At 34.1% G+C, this 19,351-nt stretch overlaps 3 protein-coding genes across 4 annotated transcripts; all 3 read left to right on the forward strand.

Annotated features, from left to right (window-relative positions):
- Positions 1-2,092: 2,092 nt before the first annotated feature.
- On the forward strand, positions 2,093-4,742 carry LOC116145666 (transcription termination factor MTEF18, mitochondrial-like). Its single transcript, XM_031431115.1, has one exon. The coding sequence runs from the start codon at positions 2,288-2,290 to the stop codon at positions 4,064-4,066; it is 1,779 nt and encodes a 592-aa protein (XP_031286975.1). The 5' UTR covers positions 2,093-2,287; the 3' UTR covers positions 4,067-4,742.
- A 1,014-nt stretch (positions 4,743-5,756) lies between these two features.
- On the forward strand, positions 5,757-7,953 carry LOC116145688 (transcription termination factor MTEF18, mitochondrial-like). Its single transcript, XM_031431144.1, has one exon. It carries the CDS (start codon positions 6,000-6,002, stop codon positions 7,719-7,721), a length of 1,722 nt encoding a protein of 573 aa, XP_031287004.1. The 5' UTR covers positions 5,757-5,999; the 3' UTR covers positions 7,722-7,953.
- A 1,605-nt stretch (positions 7,954-9,558) lies between these two features.
- On the forward strand, positions 9,559-11,538 carry LOC116145682. 2 transcript variants are annotated; one of them, XM_031431133.1, is made up of 2 exons: positions 9,559-9,892; positions 10,792-11,538. In XM_031431133.1, exon 2 carries the CDS (start codon positions 10,846-10,848, stop codon positions 11,257-11,259), a length of 414 nt encoding a protein of 137 aa, XP_031286993.1. In that variant the 5' UTR covers positions 9,559-9,892; positions 10,792-10,845; the 3' UTR covers positions 11,260-11,538. The 2 variants fall into 2 exon arrangements, with proteins under 2 accessions (XP_031286993.1, XP_031286994.1); XM_031431134.1 differs by having other exon boundaries at positions 10,795-11,538.
- Positions 11,539-19,351: the final 7,813 nt, after the last annotated feature.

Genomic DNA, 19,351 nt, shown 5'->3' on the forward strand with positions numbered 1-19,351 from the left:
GGACTTTGTGATACATCCAGGAGAATCCAACAATCTAAAAATTAGTTAGCAGTTCAGAAGTTGAACAATTACAGAGGTTATTATGGATAGTCTTAATACTCTCCCAAAACCCCTAAAGGGTGATTAAATAACCAAAATCCCTCTAAAACTTTTAGAACAACAAAATTTATCATACTGTTAAGTCTTAGTTGTCAAAATAAAAGGTGAGAGGGTATGTTGGTGAATATACTTTACTCATAATAATGTAAACTCTAACGTTCACTAACCGTTGGGAATTTTTATGATCTAAAGAAACCTCAGAATAAGACTTCTATTAAGTAAGAGTAATGCTAGGTTTATAACCCAATCTTACAATCTTCTCTTATAACCTCCGACGTGGTAGCTCGTAATTGGTTAGTTCGCAAATGAGTTTCGTCTACTTGTGATAGGTCCCACTTATTAATTTGCAAGCTGACCAATTACGAGCTGTCACATCAGAGATTGTGAGAGAATGTGATGAGATTGGGTTGTGGACCCTACATTACTGATAATTTATTTTTCTCCACACAAAAACTTGATAGCTAATTCTCTAATCCGCGCTAAGCTTTTCTATAAATTTCAAACACCTCTATACTTTTGAAAATATGGCTAAAAACTCCTCAGTTACATTACTAGTTATTTACTTAAATTATATGAATTTTCAGTAAAATAATAATGTTATATTTATTAAACTAAATAAGGGTATTCTTTAGATTTTTGAGAAATTAGGTGTTTAGAATAATTGGGCTGAATGTAATCAAGAGATTATGTATGTTTTTGTTTTTATTTCATGGATATATTTTGCAAAATTTATAACCTTTACCTCTAAGATTTAATTTGTGGGCCAAATATGTTTTTCCACCCTAGGTTTAGTGAAACTTAGATTAGGAAAACAAATTCGCCAAACCTAGTATGGAAGTATGTAATGCAGCCTTATTTTTGTTCTACAAAGTACAAACTTCATCAGGGTATTTAACTGATATATTTACAAACCTTTTGGGACATGACATTATTTATCCATACTGACCTAAATCACCAAACGCATGAATTTAAGCTTCATCATCCAAAACCCTTGTCACTAAACCCTACACCCGCGAAGGGCACTGAGTCTTCCTACGAAAGCTTCAGTCTTTCTTCTCAGTTAACGCTAAACCCAACAAATAAAACTCCAAGGTCAGATACTGCATATTCATTTCCANGGATTCTGATTTCCTATTTATAGACTGTTGCAGGCTAATGGGCTGAAACCCAGTTTAGCTTAACTTATAGGATAACTGAACTCATAGAGTGGGTAGTTTGCAAGGTGATTTTAAGCGTAGGCCCAATCGGGATTGGGTTGAGGCCTTAGGCCATAACACGTTTATTTCGTTATTAGGCCTCGTCAAGCTCAAGACGATTTTTGGCCCTAACAACTTGTAATTTACAAATATTGTATAATAAACCACTTAGTTTATGTTGTCGGATTATAAGACTTTAATTATCTAGATAGATTATCCTAAGAATTTGTGTTCGAATCTCATAACGTGGTCACTCATCACATTTGTAACTTACTATTTTTATTAGTTATTTACATATATAATACTTTATTCGTCACAAATGGTATTGGTCCCTCACTATTTCCTTTCACTTTTACAATTACAAAATGTTGATTGGGCAAGCAAGACAACGTCGACATATATCTTTTTTACATAATTGTTTATGAAAATGGGTAATTAGCGATGAAATTTCATAAAAATCTACTTTTTCCGCACTAAGTTTGGGGAATCTACTTTTCCCACCCCAGGTTTCGCTAAACCTAGGGTGTGAAAATGTATTTCGACCTATTTTATATTTATAAAATTAAATAAGGGTATTCTTTAGATTTTTATGAAAAATTTAAACTTCTTGGTCTTTTGAGTTTTTACGTGTCAATTTCATGAAGGTTACTTAAAAATATTCAGCCTTATTTATGTTTTCCAACCTCCATCAGGGGATTTAATTGGTATATTTACAAACCTTTGGGGCGTGAAATAGTTATCATACCGTCCTAAATAACCAAACGCCCATCATTAAGCTTCATCATCCAAAACCCTACCCTTGCGAGTTGTGACTAATCCCTAAACCCATGAAGCGCACTGAGTATTCCTGCGAAAGCTTCAGTCTTTCTTCTCAGTTAATGCTAAACCCAACAAAAAAATGTAAAACTCCAAGGTAAGATACTGCATATTCATTTTCATCCATCTTAATTTCTCCTTTCGTTGCTTTTTATGTATGTTTGATCACAGTAGTTATGACCCATTTGCAGAAACTTAGAACAACATCTATTCTCAAATGGGTTTCTTTAAATTTAGTTGAAACCTTCATTTCCGTATCAAAGACACCGTTTTGGCCATCTGGGTCTGTTTACATTGCTCAAAACTCTAGATTTTATGGAACAAAAAGAGGGGTTGAGAACGCAAATATTGAAAATAAAGTTAGAACTTCACCAGCTAGTAGTGATTCTAATTATGTTGTTAAACTATCTTCTGCTGCTTGGAAGGCAGCTCAAGCTGCATTGTTGGAGTATTTGCACTTGACTAGGAATTTACAGTTCTTGGAAGCTGAGAATATGAGCAAAAACTCACCTTATTTTGTCGAAAAGCTGTTAAAATGGGTGGAGCAGGAGTTGGATTTGAAGGAGATTATTTCTCGGTTTTTGCGGTATCATCCTATTAATGAATTTGAGCCTTTCTTTGAGAGTATGGGATTGAAACCTAGTGAGTACAGTCCTTTTCTTCCACGCAATTTGATGTTCTTGAGTGACGATAATTTGTTGCTAGAGAACTATTATGTTTTGTGTAATTATGGTGTTGAGAGAAAAAAGATAGGGAAGATGTATAAGGAGGCAAGGGACATTTTTCAATATGATTGTGGAGTTCTGTCAACGAAGCTTCAATCGTATGAGAAACTGGGGCTTAGTCAGAGTATTATTGGTAAAGTTATTGTATGTAGTCCTTATATCTTGATTGGGGATGTAAATAGGGAGTTTGTTAAGGTGTTAGAGACATTGAATAGTATAGGGGTTAAATTCAGTTTGATCGAGGAGCAATTGATGGAACAGAATTCTTATAATTGGAGTAAAATGCTTAGGCTTTTAAGCTTATTTAGCGAGATGGGTTTGAGTGAGGAGCAGTTAGGTACATTAATCTGGCAACATCCAGGACTGCTCTTGGAGGGTTCGGGGGATGGAGCACGTACTCTGATAGGGCTTTTATTAAAATTTGGGTCTACTCTGGATGAAGTTCGTTTGATGTTTCTGCAGTTCCCACAAATTCCAGTGGGAAGATTTTTCACAAATTTGAAGGAATGCTTTATGTTCTTTTTAGAGATTGACATGCAGATGGATGAGATTGGTAAGATTTTCCGATCTCATTCCATGTTGCTGGGTACATGTACGTTAAAGAGACCTAATAGCATTTTGTGCATGTTGAATGTTGGGAAGAAGCGACTTTGTGAATACATCCAGGAGAATCCCAACAATCTGGAAAATCTAGTTAGGGGTTCAAAAGTTGAACGATTACCGAGGTCAAGAGACAGAGAAAGATCTCTAATGGTGAAGACTAAGTTCTTGGAGGACGTGGGATTAATACAGAATCCAAATGAAGCAGAAAGAGCAGTGAAGCCTTTTCGAGGCAGAGGAGAGGAGCTTCAGGAGAGATTTGATTGTATTGTGAATGCTGGCTTAGATAGAAAGGATGTTTCTGAAATGATTAGAGTTTCCCCTCAAATTATTAACCAGAAAAAGAATGTCATTGAAGCAAAAATGGATTTTCTTGTGCATGATATGGGTTATCCCATATCATCTTTATTGCAATTTCCATCATATCTAAACTATACAATGCAGAGGATCAAGCTTAGGCTATCGATGTATAATTTGCTTACAGAACAAGGAAAGGCGGAACCTATGTTGGCCTTGAGTACTCTCATTGCATGCTCGAATAACACATTCATGAAGCGGTATGTACATAAGCATCCGAAAGGCCCTCAAGTTTGGCAGGATTTAAAGAAACAAATTTATTTAGAGCTGTAGAAGTCAGTTCTTGTAGTTTGTACTTCATTGGGTTCTACCATTCAATGAGCCAAGTCATTGCTGACAAGATTCATGATTTTGTTGTTCTACAAGCCGAGAGATTCATCAAACTGCTATGTCCACGCAAAAAAATGCGAAAGCTGATTTTCTGTAAGTAGAGATGGATCTTTTCCCCAGAAAAAAGGGGGAATGGGGACCAGAAAATTCCCGTCACCGGGGACGGGGATAGAGGTCTCTGGTTAGCATTACCAAGGCATTCTTGCTGGTATTGGCCATGGCAATCTTCTCCGCCACCGTCTCTGCTCAGAAAGCTCTGGCGCCAGCGCCTTCTCCGCACACAGGAGCTGGGCTTTCTGTCCCTGTTCCTTGTTCAGTTGTTCTCTGTTTTGGGTCTCTTGAAGCATTAATTAGAGGATATTTGTTTGGTATAGAGAGTTTAAATTTATTGCTATTCTTTGTTTACTGAGTTATTTGTGATTTTGGGAGGAGATTGAAGAGATTGTATTCTGTTGATTCTTTGTTATTAATATTATTTAGGGACAAGGAATGAGGCCGTAGTCTGGGGCGGGAATCTCCCGGCCCGCGCCCCTCTCTGTCTGTAAGTAACCTAAGTGAAACCGTGACAAAAAGATCAGTACTTGAATTATTACTGAGGATTTAAGAACAGCTCATCAATCTAACAGCTTGTACAGTCTCTACTTTTATTTAGAGTTTTTCTTCTCTTTTTCTTATAATTATGACGCCCTAAATTTGCTTCCATGTCTCACAAATTGGTCGATTAACTTGTCGCATCGCTTCTTGTGAAACTTTCCGATTTGATTTTGTTATCTGATTCAGAGCTAACAGTTCATTCCCATGGAGAATAGATATGATTTGCTTAGAGGCCACTGTCCTTAAGACATTTTTGCGTGATTCTAGCAACAAATTTCTGGGTAGTAAGCTTTGTCAAATATTGCATTGACTACTAATATGAACTAGATGAGCCTGCATTAGCAGCAGGTACAACCTCTTGTGAACGTAAACTCTTAATTTAATTTCCATAAGCAGAAACTGTTTTTTTTTTTTTTTTTAACAAACCAAATTCCAAAATGAAAAATGAACAATATATATATATACACACAAAAGAGTGCTCTTAACGTGTGTTTTAAAAGCATATATTTGAGTTCACATTAAGAACACTAACATATAAAATAAAAAAAATGATATTGATACATTATATTTACCAAAGATATATATATATATATATATAATGCATAGAATATTTTTTTTTTTTAACCAAGGGTGTTCGGGCCAGCTTACGGGCACCTTAACTAATCTTATGAAGCTCTGAAGTTTATAATCGGATAAATCCTCTCACTAGCCATCCCTATGAGCGCCTGCAAGGACTCGAATTCAGGAACCCCTGTTGGACCCCTTTGTTTTTTTACCATCAGGTCGTCCAGTGATGATTAATACATCGAATATTAATATCATCAAAGATTTGTATTTTAGTAGTTTAAGTAAATGCCTTAAAGACACAAGATAAAATGCATAATATATCCATTATCACACTAAAGGAATAGTTGGGGAGACAAGTGTGAATTTTTTAAAACAGTGGGGTCAGTGACAGACACAGTTTAAAGGGTGTATCTGTAAGAAAACAAAATTTAGTAAATGAGAAATTACCAAAACCCTAAAGGAGTCATCGTTGATTAACATCTACAAACTCTATTCGTTAAACGTTCTGCAACTGAAGCGCCCTTCATGGCAGCTACTGAGTCATCGAAACAAGACCAAACTCAAGAGCTAAAGCTTCAAAGCTTCCTACCTTGAGACTAGAACTCAGCAAACCCATGAAAAATCAAACCCAAAGGTAAGACATTTAACCAAACACTTGGTGTTCATTTGTGTTCAGCTTAAACTTAGCCTTTCTTGTGCTTCTTTATAAATAAGCATGACCCATTTGCAGAAACTTAGAAAAATATCTATCCTCAAATGGGGTTCTTCAAGTTTTGTTGGAAACCCAATTGGGTCATTTTACTTTGCTCAAAAGCCTAGGCTTTATAGAACAAAAAAAAGTGTTAAAACTGAAAATGGTGGAAGTGTTAATGAAGATATTAAAAAAGTCTCTGTTTCTACTAGAAGACAAGCTCAAGCTGCATTATCAGAATATTTGCATTCCACTAGGAACTTACAGTTCATAGATGCTGATAGTATGAGCAAAAACTCACCTTTTTTTCTTCAAAATATTTTGAAAAGGGTTGAAAATGAAGGAGATATTGGGTCGTCTATTACGCGGTTTTTGCGTTATCATCCTATTAATGAATTTGAGCTTTTCTTTGAGAGTTTGGGATTGACGCCTAGCGAGTATAGTCCTTTTCTTCCGCGTGATTTGATGTTTTTGAGTGATGATGAGTTGTTGCTAGAGAACCATCATGTTTTGTTTAATTATGGTATCGAACGAAATAATATAGGGAAGATTTATAAAGAAGCAACAGAAGTTTTTCGATATAATGTTGGAGTTTTGCCATCAAAGCTTCAAGCTTATGAGAAACTGGGGCTTAGCCAGTCTGTTATAAGGAAGTCTATAGTCTGTACTCCTTATCTTTTGATTGGAAATGTAAATGAGGAATTTGTTAAGGTGTTAGAAATGTTGAAAAGTGTGGGAATTGAATTCTTTTGGATTGAGGAACATTTGTTAAAGAAAAATTCTTGTAATTGGCGTATGATGCTTAGTTTTTTAAGCTTACTTAGCGAGATTTGTTGCAGTGAGGAACAGTTCGGTAGAATAATCAGGGAGCATCCTGAACTTCTCTTGGAGGGATCAGGGGATAGGGCACTTACCCTGATTGGTTTTCTACTAAAATTCGGATCAACAAAGAATGAGATATGCTCGATGTTTCAGCAGTTCCCACAAATTCAAGTGGAGAAATTTATTTTGAATTCGAGGCAATGTTTTATGTTCCTGAATGAGATTGAGATGGAGGCTAAGGAGATTACGAATTTCGTCCGTGCTCACCCTGTGTTGCTTGGTTCATGTTCTTTGAAGAAAACTAATAGTTTACTTAATGCCTTGAATGTTGGAAAAAAACGTCTTTGTGAATACATCCTTGAGAACCCTCAAGAAATGAAGAAATGGGTTATGGGGTCGAGAGTTGAGCCTTTCTCAAATTCAGTAGAGAAGGAAAGATCACAAAAGCTGAAGACCAAATTTTTGATAGGTGTAGGATTTGTAAAGAACTCAAAAGAAATGGAAAAGGCACAGAAGCTTGTACGAGCCAAAGGATGCAAACTTCAGGAGAGATTTGATATTCTCGCAAAAGCTGGTATTGATCGAAAAGATGTTTGTGAAATGGTAAGAGCATGTCCTCTAATCCTTAACCAGTCAAAGGATGTCATCAAAACAAAGATAGACTTTCTTGTGAATGATTTGGATTACCCTATTTCGTCTTTGATATCATCCCCCTCATATCTTTTGTATACAATGCAGAGGGTCAAGGTTAGATTATTATTGTATAATTGGCTTAAAGATCAAGGAGTAGTAGAACCTATGTTGAGCTTGAGTACTTTAATTACATGTATGGATAACATATTTGAAGCTCGGTATGTAAATCTTCATCCTGGAGGTCCTCAAGTTTGGCAGGATCTAAAGAAACAAAATTGTCCGAAAAAATGATATGAAGATCTTGATTTAGTTCTTCAATTTCAGAGATATGTCATTAGTTGTTTATACACACATTGTTAATTGAAGCTGATTGTCTTCAATTTTAGTGGCAGATGAAATTTATGAAGCCAAGCAAACTCATGACCAGGTAATTGTTGTCGTAGTTCTTGTTTGTTTATAGTTTCATCGTTCTTTCAAGCATTGGAGCTCCTTTGAGAAATGGTTCTACCCATCGTGTTTTACAGGGAGCTTGATAGAATTGTACTTTTACATGCTACATGAAAGAGTAATTTATTTCATTCCAATAGTTCATCTCTTTTAAAAAACATGGACCTGGTTACTTGGTGTGGTTCACAATCTTGTATCATCCGTGAATATTAAAAGACAAAATTTCAATCAGGTTTTCTCATATCGAATACTACAAATATTGTCTTTTAGCATTAATAGACACCAATAAATATAAGGTTCAATCTAAAAAAATACAAGCATTTACATCGATAATTTTGCTTCCTTTCCTATGCCAATCAAAGTGAAAGCGAAGTTTCTATTAAATTCATGTATGTTTGGTTCAACTCATCTCTTGTTTGACATATCAACAATTTTCTACATTATTGAAAAATTGAAAGCAAAAAATAAAAAATAAAAAATAAAAAAAAACGCAAATTATTTACAAGGACCACTCCTATTTGTTGTTTTTTTTTTAAATTTATTTTATTTTATTGGGAAATAGATTTCCCTTATTTGTTGCTAATTTGAGAGGTTGATATGGAGTATGGATTCACAATTGACAAGGGAATGACATAAAAAAACCAACAAAAAAATAGCACACAAATCAAAGAGTTTTTTTTTTTTTTTTTTTCTTAACCAAGGTATTCAGATTACTTTACGCATACCTTAACTAGTTTTCAGGAGAAATTAGCATAACGATCCACCGTCACAGCATTCTGCTTAAATCGCGAATGCTCATATAGCACACAAATCAAAGTTCAACCACTTGTTTTTCAAAAATTTCTGAATTTTAGTTTGAATAAAGAATAATTAAATATGTTTTAAGCAATAAATACAAATCCCATTACAATACCATCATTTTATTTTTAATCAGGGTTCCTTGACCGTTAGATCAACCCTTAGGTTGCCATCATATTAATCAATGTTGAAATATTTCAAATATGATTATTTGTTTACGTCACAAATTATATACTCAACTATAATTGATATCAAATTTTTATTGTTAATCCAAGTTCAAGTTGATATGTCCACCAAAACATTGAAATTGTAAAAACCAACTATTAACTTTTAACTTAAAAATAATAAATACTTTCAATCAATAATAGACTTATAATTGTTTCTTAAATATTTACTATTTAATTAAAGATAGACTTATAACCTTAAAAGTATTTTAGTATTCGTCCCGGTATTAATTATGTCAAAATCATTCTTAACCACGGTTGGATTGTTAATTTTCTTAAGTCAAAATATCTTGATGTTAATTTTTTAATCCAAATTTTCGATTTGGAGTAAATTCTTTAGAGATATTGTCTAAGACATATTGATATAATTATTACTCGCGGTTGGATTTTAATCAAAAATTCTTTACTCAAAGTGTCTTAATATATATATATATATATATTTTAATTATTATTATTATTATTTTAAATCCGGACCAACCTTTTTTCCAGAGTAGTTTTGCATAAGAAAACAAAAGTTTTCAAATTTTTTATATGAAAATTTGTGTGAAAAAAAATGTCCACACTTGAAAATTATTATATATGAATTTACCATAAAGCCCTTATAAAAATTAAAAAGTGAAAATGTTTTTGTACCTCTACCCTTCTCTTTCTCACTTCATTGTCTGTGCGTCTGTACATGAAGCACTTTAGTTAAAGGCTCTCAAAACTCAGCACAAACCTTTGAGTAATCTCCACAAGTCTTAATCTTTTCGCCATTACTTTTCTCAGACTCATCTTTCCTTGTCTGGGTTGTCTTCATTTCTTCTTGAGATCACAGTTTCAGCCCCCTCTTTTCACATTCCAACTCCACTGTCAAAACCATTCAAATCTGAAAATGATTCAGAACCCCATTTGTTTGATGGGGTTTTCTTAGTTTCTCGATTGTTTTAATCGGATTCTGAGACATGGGTTCTGTCTCAAATATGGAAAGAATGATTTGTATTGTGTTATGAGGTCAACTTAGCTTCTCTTTCTCTGTAAGGTTGAGTTCTTGTTCTATGGCTTGTTTGGTTTCTGAGAAAATAAACAGGCTACTTTCTTGACTGTTAGATGTCTTTACTTCAACGAGGCTAGTAACTTACAACAAGTAGTAGCTAAAGAAAGAATTATTGTTTTTTTTCCCCTTTTTTGTTATTGTTTTAATTAAGCTAGCATGTATTTCTTTTTTTGCTTGCCATATATAATTTGTGATGATTTTTTTGATTGGTAATTTTGATTGTATATTTGAGATTAGTTTAAGTAGGATAAAAAAGAACCTCAAGTTTGATCCAATTATGTAGAATTTTCTGATACGACCGATGTAAGTTTTCAGGCTTGTGGTTTGCTCCCAGAAAGTCTGGGGTTCAAGCTCCCTCATGGGCCATTTTTTCCCGTTTCCCAATGATTGCAGGGTTTGGTGGGAGTTCTAGTTATCAGAAAAACAAAGTTTTTACTTTTCAGTAATTGGTGTAAGATTTAGATATGTATTTATGAGAAATGAGCAATATGTAGAGAACAATGGCAAAATAAAGAAGATTCATTGTCTTGGGATCAAAGTTTAGTTTTAGTAGCCTTTTGTTGATTTTCAATGCTTTTTTTTTTTTTTTTTTTTGGGTGATCCTTTTGGTTTTAGTGAGGCTCAAGATATGCTTTATTCCTTAAAAGCTAATGCTTTTGGTTCAGAAGATGCCATCTTCAGTTTCTTTTTTTTTTAAATGAAATGGATTAAATCTATTTCTTTTTCTGTTTAGGATAACGGTGCATATTTTTCTTTTTTGTCGCCTACGATTTTGTAGTATTTTTCTGTGATTAGGTTTCATTTTAATAACTTAATTTTGTGTCCTGCTTCTGAGTTTCTCTGATTTTTGTTGCAGAAGTCAGTTTAAGTTGCTACAGATTTTTTTTTTTTTTTAAGGGTTGTTTGGAGTATGGGAAGAGTCAGGGGAAAGGGAAAGAAGCCAACGATTATTGCTTCTCGTGAGGATTATGGAAGTGGTGAAGAATTGAAAATTCCAGCTTTCAGGAGAAGGGGAAGGCCACAAAAGCCATTGAAGGATGAAGTCGAAGAAGAAGAAGCTGAGAAGATGGTAGAAGATGGTAATGATCCAAAAGTTTCCATCTGTAGTAAAGATATAGGGAATCAGGCTGCCATAACAAATGGAAGGAAGAGGAAGAAATCCACACAGGCCAAAGAAGAGAAAGACACAGACAAACATGACAGTAGCATCGGACTAAAACCAAGTACTGATGAATCAATGAAGTCTGTCGGATTTCGACAAAAGGGGAGTAGGAGAAAAAGCAAGCCTCGACGGGCTGCTGAAGCTGGTGTTGAATGCAAGTGAGGTTTGCTTCATTTTGTAATGGCCTTGCACCCTTTCCAATGGCCATATAAATCATTACCGTAGAGTGTAACTTGTTGGCATGCACATGAGTCCGGATGTTTCTTCTGTTATATGCTTTTTTGTTTCTGTCAATTTTGATTCAGAGGGTTTTTCCATTTGGGAAATAAACTATCCTGTTTGTAATCCGCTATGAAGTTACTTAATTTATATACTTTGTTCTCTCGAAAGAAGAAGTTACATATACTCCGGGAGGATACTTAATAGTAAATGAGCACATTTGAGGGACTCAAAGCTATTTGTAAAATGAATCTAATTGCCGAATAGTGAAAATTAGTGCATTGCTGCAGGTTGAGGCTAAGAAATGAAACAGAAGACTTGAAGCAAGGAAAGGCATGGATTAACAATGTGAATAATATTGGTTAACCGAAGCCTTTCCAGAAGACCTTGCTGCTGTAATCAATGGCCGGCTCAGCTGAACTTAGTAAGATGCCGACAGGTTTACACCGGTCAGTAGCAGTCATGGTTTGTTATGAGCACTTTGAGAGATGTATATTCAGTGTTAACACTCTTTTTGCTTCTAATACTTTGTTTTGATAGCATGGTACATGTGCATCGCAACATCTGGAATTGCATGTCATGAGCATTTAGATCTTTTTTAAATAGTTTGATTCAGCCTTGTAGATGAATAGCCTACTATTTGGCTTCTTGGTTCCAAAAATCAATACATGCATCCTTTATGGATGTCTCTGCAATTTCAGTCGTATGAGCTCCGCATCATCCCGCCATGAAAAAATTTAGAATATCACGAAAGTACTACATCAACTATATTAGAAGCATGAAAGTGGCATATTAGCTCAGTTGGTTGGAGCTTCATGCTAATAACGCAAAACCCTGAGGGATGGCTTGGCGGTCAAGAAAGTTTGCTCCTTTTATTGACTTTCTAAGTTCAAATCTCTTTGAAATCACCTACCACATCTGTGGTTTACCTTGAAACATTGGACTTGTATGGTGTTTAATGGGTTCCAAATGATTAGGCATATGGTTTGCTCCCATGAGTTCTTAGCTCAATTGAACCGAGATTTAAGGGCAAAATTTGAATGTTTGCCAGCACCCCTTTTTGAAAACCTGCATTTCCTTTTTCTAAGTTAATGCTTCCTTGCTCTCGTGTGAGTGAGATTCCACCTCAATACCGACGTCACTTACGATATAAAATTAGAACCACGAGGTTGTGATTCACCTGGTAATTGGACTACCAATGGGCGAACTTCACCTTCAATGTCAATGGTTCTAATCTCACTAGAAGCACCTTGTGGTTAGGGGCATTACCCTAACCCCGAAATGAGGATTAATCTCGTACCTTTGGATGTGGTGTGGGACACCTTGTGGTTCAAAAAACCAAAAAAAAAAATTGGAATTTTGACAGTACTCGAAACAATATTACTCTTATAAATTATAGGCATGGGTTGCAGCCCAGTCTAGGCCCATTACCGAAATTGGATTTTGCTGTCACAGCAGCCCATCAGTTCCATGCCCAATATTTTTATTAAAAAATGTCAACCCTTGATTATTAAAATATTTGTTCAGTTGATTATGTTATAAAAAACTATAATATAATATCTTTTAACTGTTAGGATGAGACATAGTTTATATAATTAATTTGAAATTAAAAAAAAAAAAATTGATTGTGAATGTTGTGTCAAGCCAAGGCCCACTAAGGAATTAGAATAGTCCTATTATTTCCTTGTAAACTTTTTGCGCCCACCACCGTACTATAATATGATGGACCAAATTTGATAAAGAGTAATGCTACAGACACTAAAATTTTACACCAAATTTTTGTGTCGAAGGATATGGCAATCAATCAGACGTGACCATACTAAAATCTTTCTTGAATGAATGGTTGTCCAACATTTATGGACGCCCGCCCATATTTAATGGTCTCCTGGGTGTCTATTTACTATGGACGGTCGTCCATATAAGATGGATGCCCGTCCAAAAAATTTTAAAAGAAAAAAAATAGAGGCTCGTCCATCTTATATGGACAGGTGTCTATTTACTATGGAGCATCCAAAAAATTTTAAAAAATTTTACATTCAATGGATAAGCATCCCTTTTATATGGACGTCTGTCCATTGTTTAATTTAAAAAATTTTACATTCAATTTTTGTCTCAATCCAAAAATAAATGTCACTATCTTCATTCAATCTTTTTCAATATTCAAAGTGGACAAGCTTCATTAAATTTGGGCCTGTATTCAAAGTAATTGGACAAGTGTCATATTCTTAACTCAAAGTAATTGGACAAGTGTCATATTCTTAACTCAATTAGGATTCACAATTAATGCATTAAATAAATTTATAATTTATAATTTGTTAATATTAAAAGATGGAGGCCCATCCTTTTATGAGGATAACCGTCCATAACTATGGACAGTCGTCCTTATAACAGGACAGGCGTCCAGAAATAATTTAAGCCAAATTTTTTTAATTTAAACTATAAACGGGCGTCCATTCTAAGTGAACGGGAGTCAATTTCAAATGAACGGTCGTCTAATAACAATGGACGATCGTCCATATTTGATGGATGGTCATTCATTCGTGGAATATTTGTTAACGTGATATGTGACTTATTTGATTCAGTAGACACGTTGTTTGGTGTAAAAATTCGGTGCAAAACATCGGTGGTGTCAGTAGCCTTTTTCATTTGGTAAACGTGGTCACTCTTTCTCTTTATGCAAAAAAACTAAATTCAACTAATCTACGTCAGTATGATGTTGTCGTATACGGTAGATTGGATCTTGGATTTATAATGATGCCTAAATACTAGACAACATCACTTAATAGAATTGTATTTTTGCATAGTTAATAAATGCTTGGACGGTAACAAGTTTTATCGAAAGAGCGTCAGGTTTTAATCTACTATTGAGTTCTCTGCTTTTAAGGTGGGACTGATTGGAGGGTAGTGTCAAATGCGACAAAAGTGTCCAACACGTTTTCATTTCATGTGTTTGAAAAGGGTTTAAATAAGTTTGATGGAACTAATTAAGGGTGAGTTAAATGAGCTTAGGGTTGCTCCAATCTCACTTTATATTTAATCCAAACCCTAAATAAGGTTCAAATAGGGAGGACGGGATTGACCAAAGGTGAATAAGTAATGTCAAATGTGACGAAAGGTATTACATGATTGAGAGAATATTACTATAAATGTTCTGAAAACCGGATCAAACTATGACCCGTTCAAGAGTGCGGTTTCTGGTTTGACCGGTTTGATCGGTCGGTTGGACCGTATCCTGTAAAAAAAATTTAGTCCTTAAATGTTTGAAATTTATCAAAACACCCCTATAATACTCCCTTAAGGTTTGAAATCTATCTAAAACACCCTTGTCGCACGAAGAGACTGGTGAGTGGTGACAGCAACGACGATCAACAGCCAATCAAAGTTTGGAATCATGGGGCTTTTGATGTATAGGTGCCGGCGAATATTATGGCGGTGTTAGGGAGTTCTATCGGCTCCAGAATTTTTCGGAATCAAGAACGAAGTCTGACGGTCTCATGAACTGTAGGTGGACGGAGAGCGACAAAAGGCTAGACGACGACCACTGAAAATGGACGGGTTTTGTCGTGGCGATGCCATCAAGTCTAATGGTGGTGTTTTCTACCTTGAACGATACCGGAATCCGACGGGATTGAGTTACGATTGGACCGCGATTCGACACTATTCCAAAGGTCTAACCGCGACTCAATCCGGTTTGATTTAAAATGCCGGTTTTTAGAAGACACCAAACCAGAGATGTCGCCGACTCCTGATCAAAATGGTCTGATCGAACGGTCTGATCTGGTTTTCGAAACACTGAATATTATCCTAAATTCTAACATTGAATAAAATAGGATGAGACCGTTCAAATGGTGTTGAACAAAATCGAAAGTTGCGTCAATGTGATCAAGACGTTATTCGAAAATTACTCTATATCTAAAAACTTTTAATATATAATCATGCACCATAAAATCGAGAATTTAAAATGAAGTTAAATTAAGAGAGAATCTTTTATCGAATCTTTAGGCAATCTTTTTCTGCCAAAGTGAATTTTGGGATACAGAATGAATGCAGCTATTAGGATTTTAATTCGTACAAGTTCTTACCCTTGGAAGATTTTTTAACAGAACCTCTCTTTCTACTTTTTTTAGACCCTTAAGATTCAAAAACTAGCACTCAACCCCCTTTTAGTTTAAAAAAGAGTTATCCTTATATAAGCTATTTGGATAATTTAATCTAATTTTTAAAACAACTAAGAGGGAATCTGATATTATAAGTTTCTAGGAATTACAAAAGAAAAAAGAATGTCAATTTTTTTTTTTTAGTGACCAAAGTAACTAAACCAGTTTATACATACCTGAACTAATTTTTGAGGTTCATTAAACACCCTATAAACTTAATAGGTCAAATAAGTCATAAATGTATCCTACAAACCTAATGAGTCAGGTAAGTCACATAAGTGACAAGTGGTCACTTGGTAGGATTCGAACACAAGACCTCTAGATAATCTAAGTTCTTACAATTTCACCACAAGCCAAGTGGTTAAAAAACAAATGTCATATTTCTAAAATTCAAGAGAAGTATTTGATATTATAAGAAAATTAGGGGCGTCAATTTTTTTGTTTAATCCTAGATACATGTCAAATTCTTCCTAGGAAGAAGTGAATTAAATTATTAAAACAAAAGTATATTTCTCACGTGTGTTCTTGCACGTGCTACAAGTATAAGATACCTAGGAAATTACAAACTAAATTTATTGCATAAAAATGTGACCACCTTTGAAATTATCAAACCTAGAAAGCTCAAACTTGAAATATTTTAGAAAAGTTTTGAATTTAACTAGCAAAATTTGAATACTTTGAAGATTAAAAAAAAAACCCACAAAAGAAGAGGCAAATTTTATGGATTCCCAACCTTAATTTGAAAAATCATAATAATATTTTACTGATTTGGTAACATTTACAACTCGGTTTTGACCGTTAGATTGGAACCAATATTTTACATACAATAATAGACTTTAATTCAAAAACAACATCAAAGACATCCTTAATGCTTCTAGCTAGGGACACCTCAAATAAAGCACTCTTACATAATTTTAATCAAGGCAAGAACTTGAATGACAGAAAATAAAGTGGGATTGGTGGGGGGTCATTTTTGTTAAATTTGTAGAGGAAATAGTATTTGCTCAAAGCAACAAAATGTGCTTTGGAAGGGCCCCCTAAAACTTGACCCCTTTTTCCAATTTGGACACAATTATTGTCCTATTTGTGACAGACAACCCCCATAAATTCTGTATGGACCAAAAGTTGGTTAGGCCCCATTTATGAGTTGTGGCTTTCCAAAACCTAAATCATAGGGGAAATGACAGCTTCATTTGTTTGTATTCAAGTTGCTTGGGTAGACCACATCCAGATTTGTCCTGACACACAAAGCTAGCATTACATATAGGTGTGTAACCAGGCAGTTAGCCACATCATGACTTTTGGGTTTAAAATCACCTTTTTAAAAATTATAAAAAAATATTGGCCATGTTAGCTTATTATTTCTGCATATATTCGTAATCTTATTCTCTAAATAATGTTTGTCATATTGTTTCAGAAATATTATTTTATTTTTTTAATTACTTTTAGAGCTTATAAGGTTATTGATTTTATTAAATACCTCATAAAAAAAAGTTTAAAAATTAGTAAAAACACCCCTGTGACCCATATTTGCAAAAACCAGAGTCTGTACAATGGCCTACCTGCTGACCAGAAATAGCCGAAAGTTCACCGATCTGGCTTTTTCCGACCATATCCACCACAGATCTAGCAGGAAAATGTCAAATCTGGCAGTCAACGACGGCCATTTCTTTGGCCGTCGTTTTGGCCTTTTCCGACCATTGCGACCACAGCAGGCCATAGATCTAGCCTTTTCGGCCAGATCCGTGGTGGATCTGGCCGGAAAAGGCCATAACAACGCATTACGACACAGATCAGATCGGTCTGTGTCGTAACGCGATTTTTCGGCTAGATTCCGGTGGTGGTGGTAGGAATCTGACACTGCATGTGGTGAGGGTGTTTTTGTCATTTTATATATTTGGGTGTTTAATTAAATTAGCAAACCTATGGGCTTTTTCATAAATTTTTAAATCTTACCTTGTAATACTCCCTTATTAAAACTACCCAATATTATTTCTAAAATCCTATCTAAAATAATAAACCAAACGCACCCATTAATATTTTATAAATTTTATCATTTTAATTCTATTTAACTTTGTGTTTATCCTACAAAATGAATTATTAATTAACACTTTTTAAACTTTTCTCACTTCTCATTTTCTCATATTATATTTTTACTGATAATTTTTTTATATATAACTTTTACAATTATATTTTTTATGCTTATTACTTCAGTATATATAAAATTATATTTTTACTCAACTTTGATGTTTTGAACTCATTGACTCAGAATCCTGGATACGTCCCTGTGTGTGGCTATTTTTTTTTTTTAATAACCGGGGTGTCCGGGTCAGTTTATGCGCATCTCAACTAATCTCTGAGGTCTATTGAACACTTTATAAGTCCAAAAGATCAAGTAAGTTACAATATTATTATAGTAAGTGACCCCAAAATTTGAACCTAAGAACTCAAAGAAATGAGCAAACCTCTCTAACCTTTAGGCCAACCTCTTAGGATTTGTGTGACTATTTTCTCTTTATCATAATCATATTTGAACATGATAATGAAATGGTATAGATTAGGGTTTACTACCTAATTTCTGGTTTTCGAGAATTGTTAAATCTCGATCTCATTCTGGAAAGAATGATTATTGTATTAATAATAGAGTCGGATCAACGGTTCTGTTTCTTTAAAACATTTTTTTGAGTATTTAGATGGGCACGTTGAAAAAAATGCAACTAATATTGATATCTCAAAAATTGTATGAAAATAAAAATAAGGTTTTTGAACCTCACCCATTAATAATATTCAATATTGTTACTAAATTTTACACTCGTATTGAAGATTAAGGTTTTTCAAAGCCTGTTAAAAAAAAAAAATTAGGGTTTTTGAACCTCACCGATAATATTGTTATTAAATTTTACGCTCATATCGAATGTTATTAAAACAACATTATCAAAATAAGAATATTTCAATAACTTCCCTAAAAACAAATTTTCAATTATTAAAGAGGTTGAGAAGCCAATTTATAATTTGTACTTTCAAGAAAAAGAAAACAATAGATAATTAAAAAAAAAATCTGAAAGAAGTAAACTTCATAAAGCTCTTTGGAAAGGTCCCAAAAAAACTAATTTTATTCATAAAAAAAGTTCTTAAAAAATGAATACTATAAAGAAATAAAATAGGATTTTATGATTTTATTAATAAAGAAATATAAATAAATAAATAATAGGGGAACTTTCAAGTTATCTTTATAAAATTAATGGGCTTATTAATGATCCAAATTTATCTCTCCCTACCTATAATAAATAATCAATGCTCTATTAAATCTCTAGAAAGGACACTGAAATTCACTTATTACACATGGGTCCCTTCAAACTTTAAAGAACATTCTTGCTGGCAAAATTCCCTCCTTTAATTTGTTCGTCTAGATGCTACAAACTTTCCAATTCAAATAATTGGACCGTAAATCTATCTCCCTATCTGGTGAACTTTTTAAATCTTATCTTATCCTATTGTAAACAGTAAAAACATGTTTGTTTCTCTATTCACGAATTCAATTCAAAATTCAATCATATTCTATTCAACTCAAAACATATAATTATCTTTCACAATAAAAGTTTATAAATTAATAAAAACACCCTCACCCACCCAAGCCACTATCGGCCGCCAACAACCATGGCAAGACGACGGCCATATTCTTATCGTAGATTTAGTCATTTTCGGCCAGATACATAGTGGATCTGACCAGAAAAAAGGCTAGATCCAACCTATCATATATCATTCCTATCATTTTCGGCCACCGTCCGTCGGTGGTGATCGGTTTTCGGCAATCGTTTGGTTGGGTATGAGTATTTTTGTTAATTTATAAACTTTTATTGGGAGTGTTTAGCTAAATT

The sequence above is a fragment of the Pistacia vera genome, unplaced genomic scaffold (genome assembly GCF_008641045.1).
Source record: "Pistacia vera cultivar Batoury unplaced genomic scaffold, PisVer_v2 Contig464, whole genome shotgun sequence".
Taxonomy (NCBI): domain Eukaryota; kingdom Viridiplantae; phylum Streptophyta; class Magnoliopsida; order Sapindales; family Anacardiaceae; genus Pistacia; species Pistacia vera.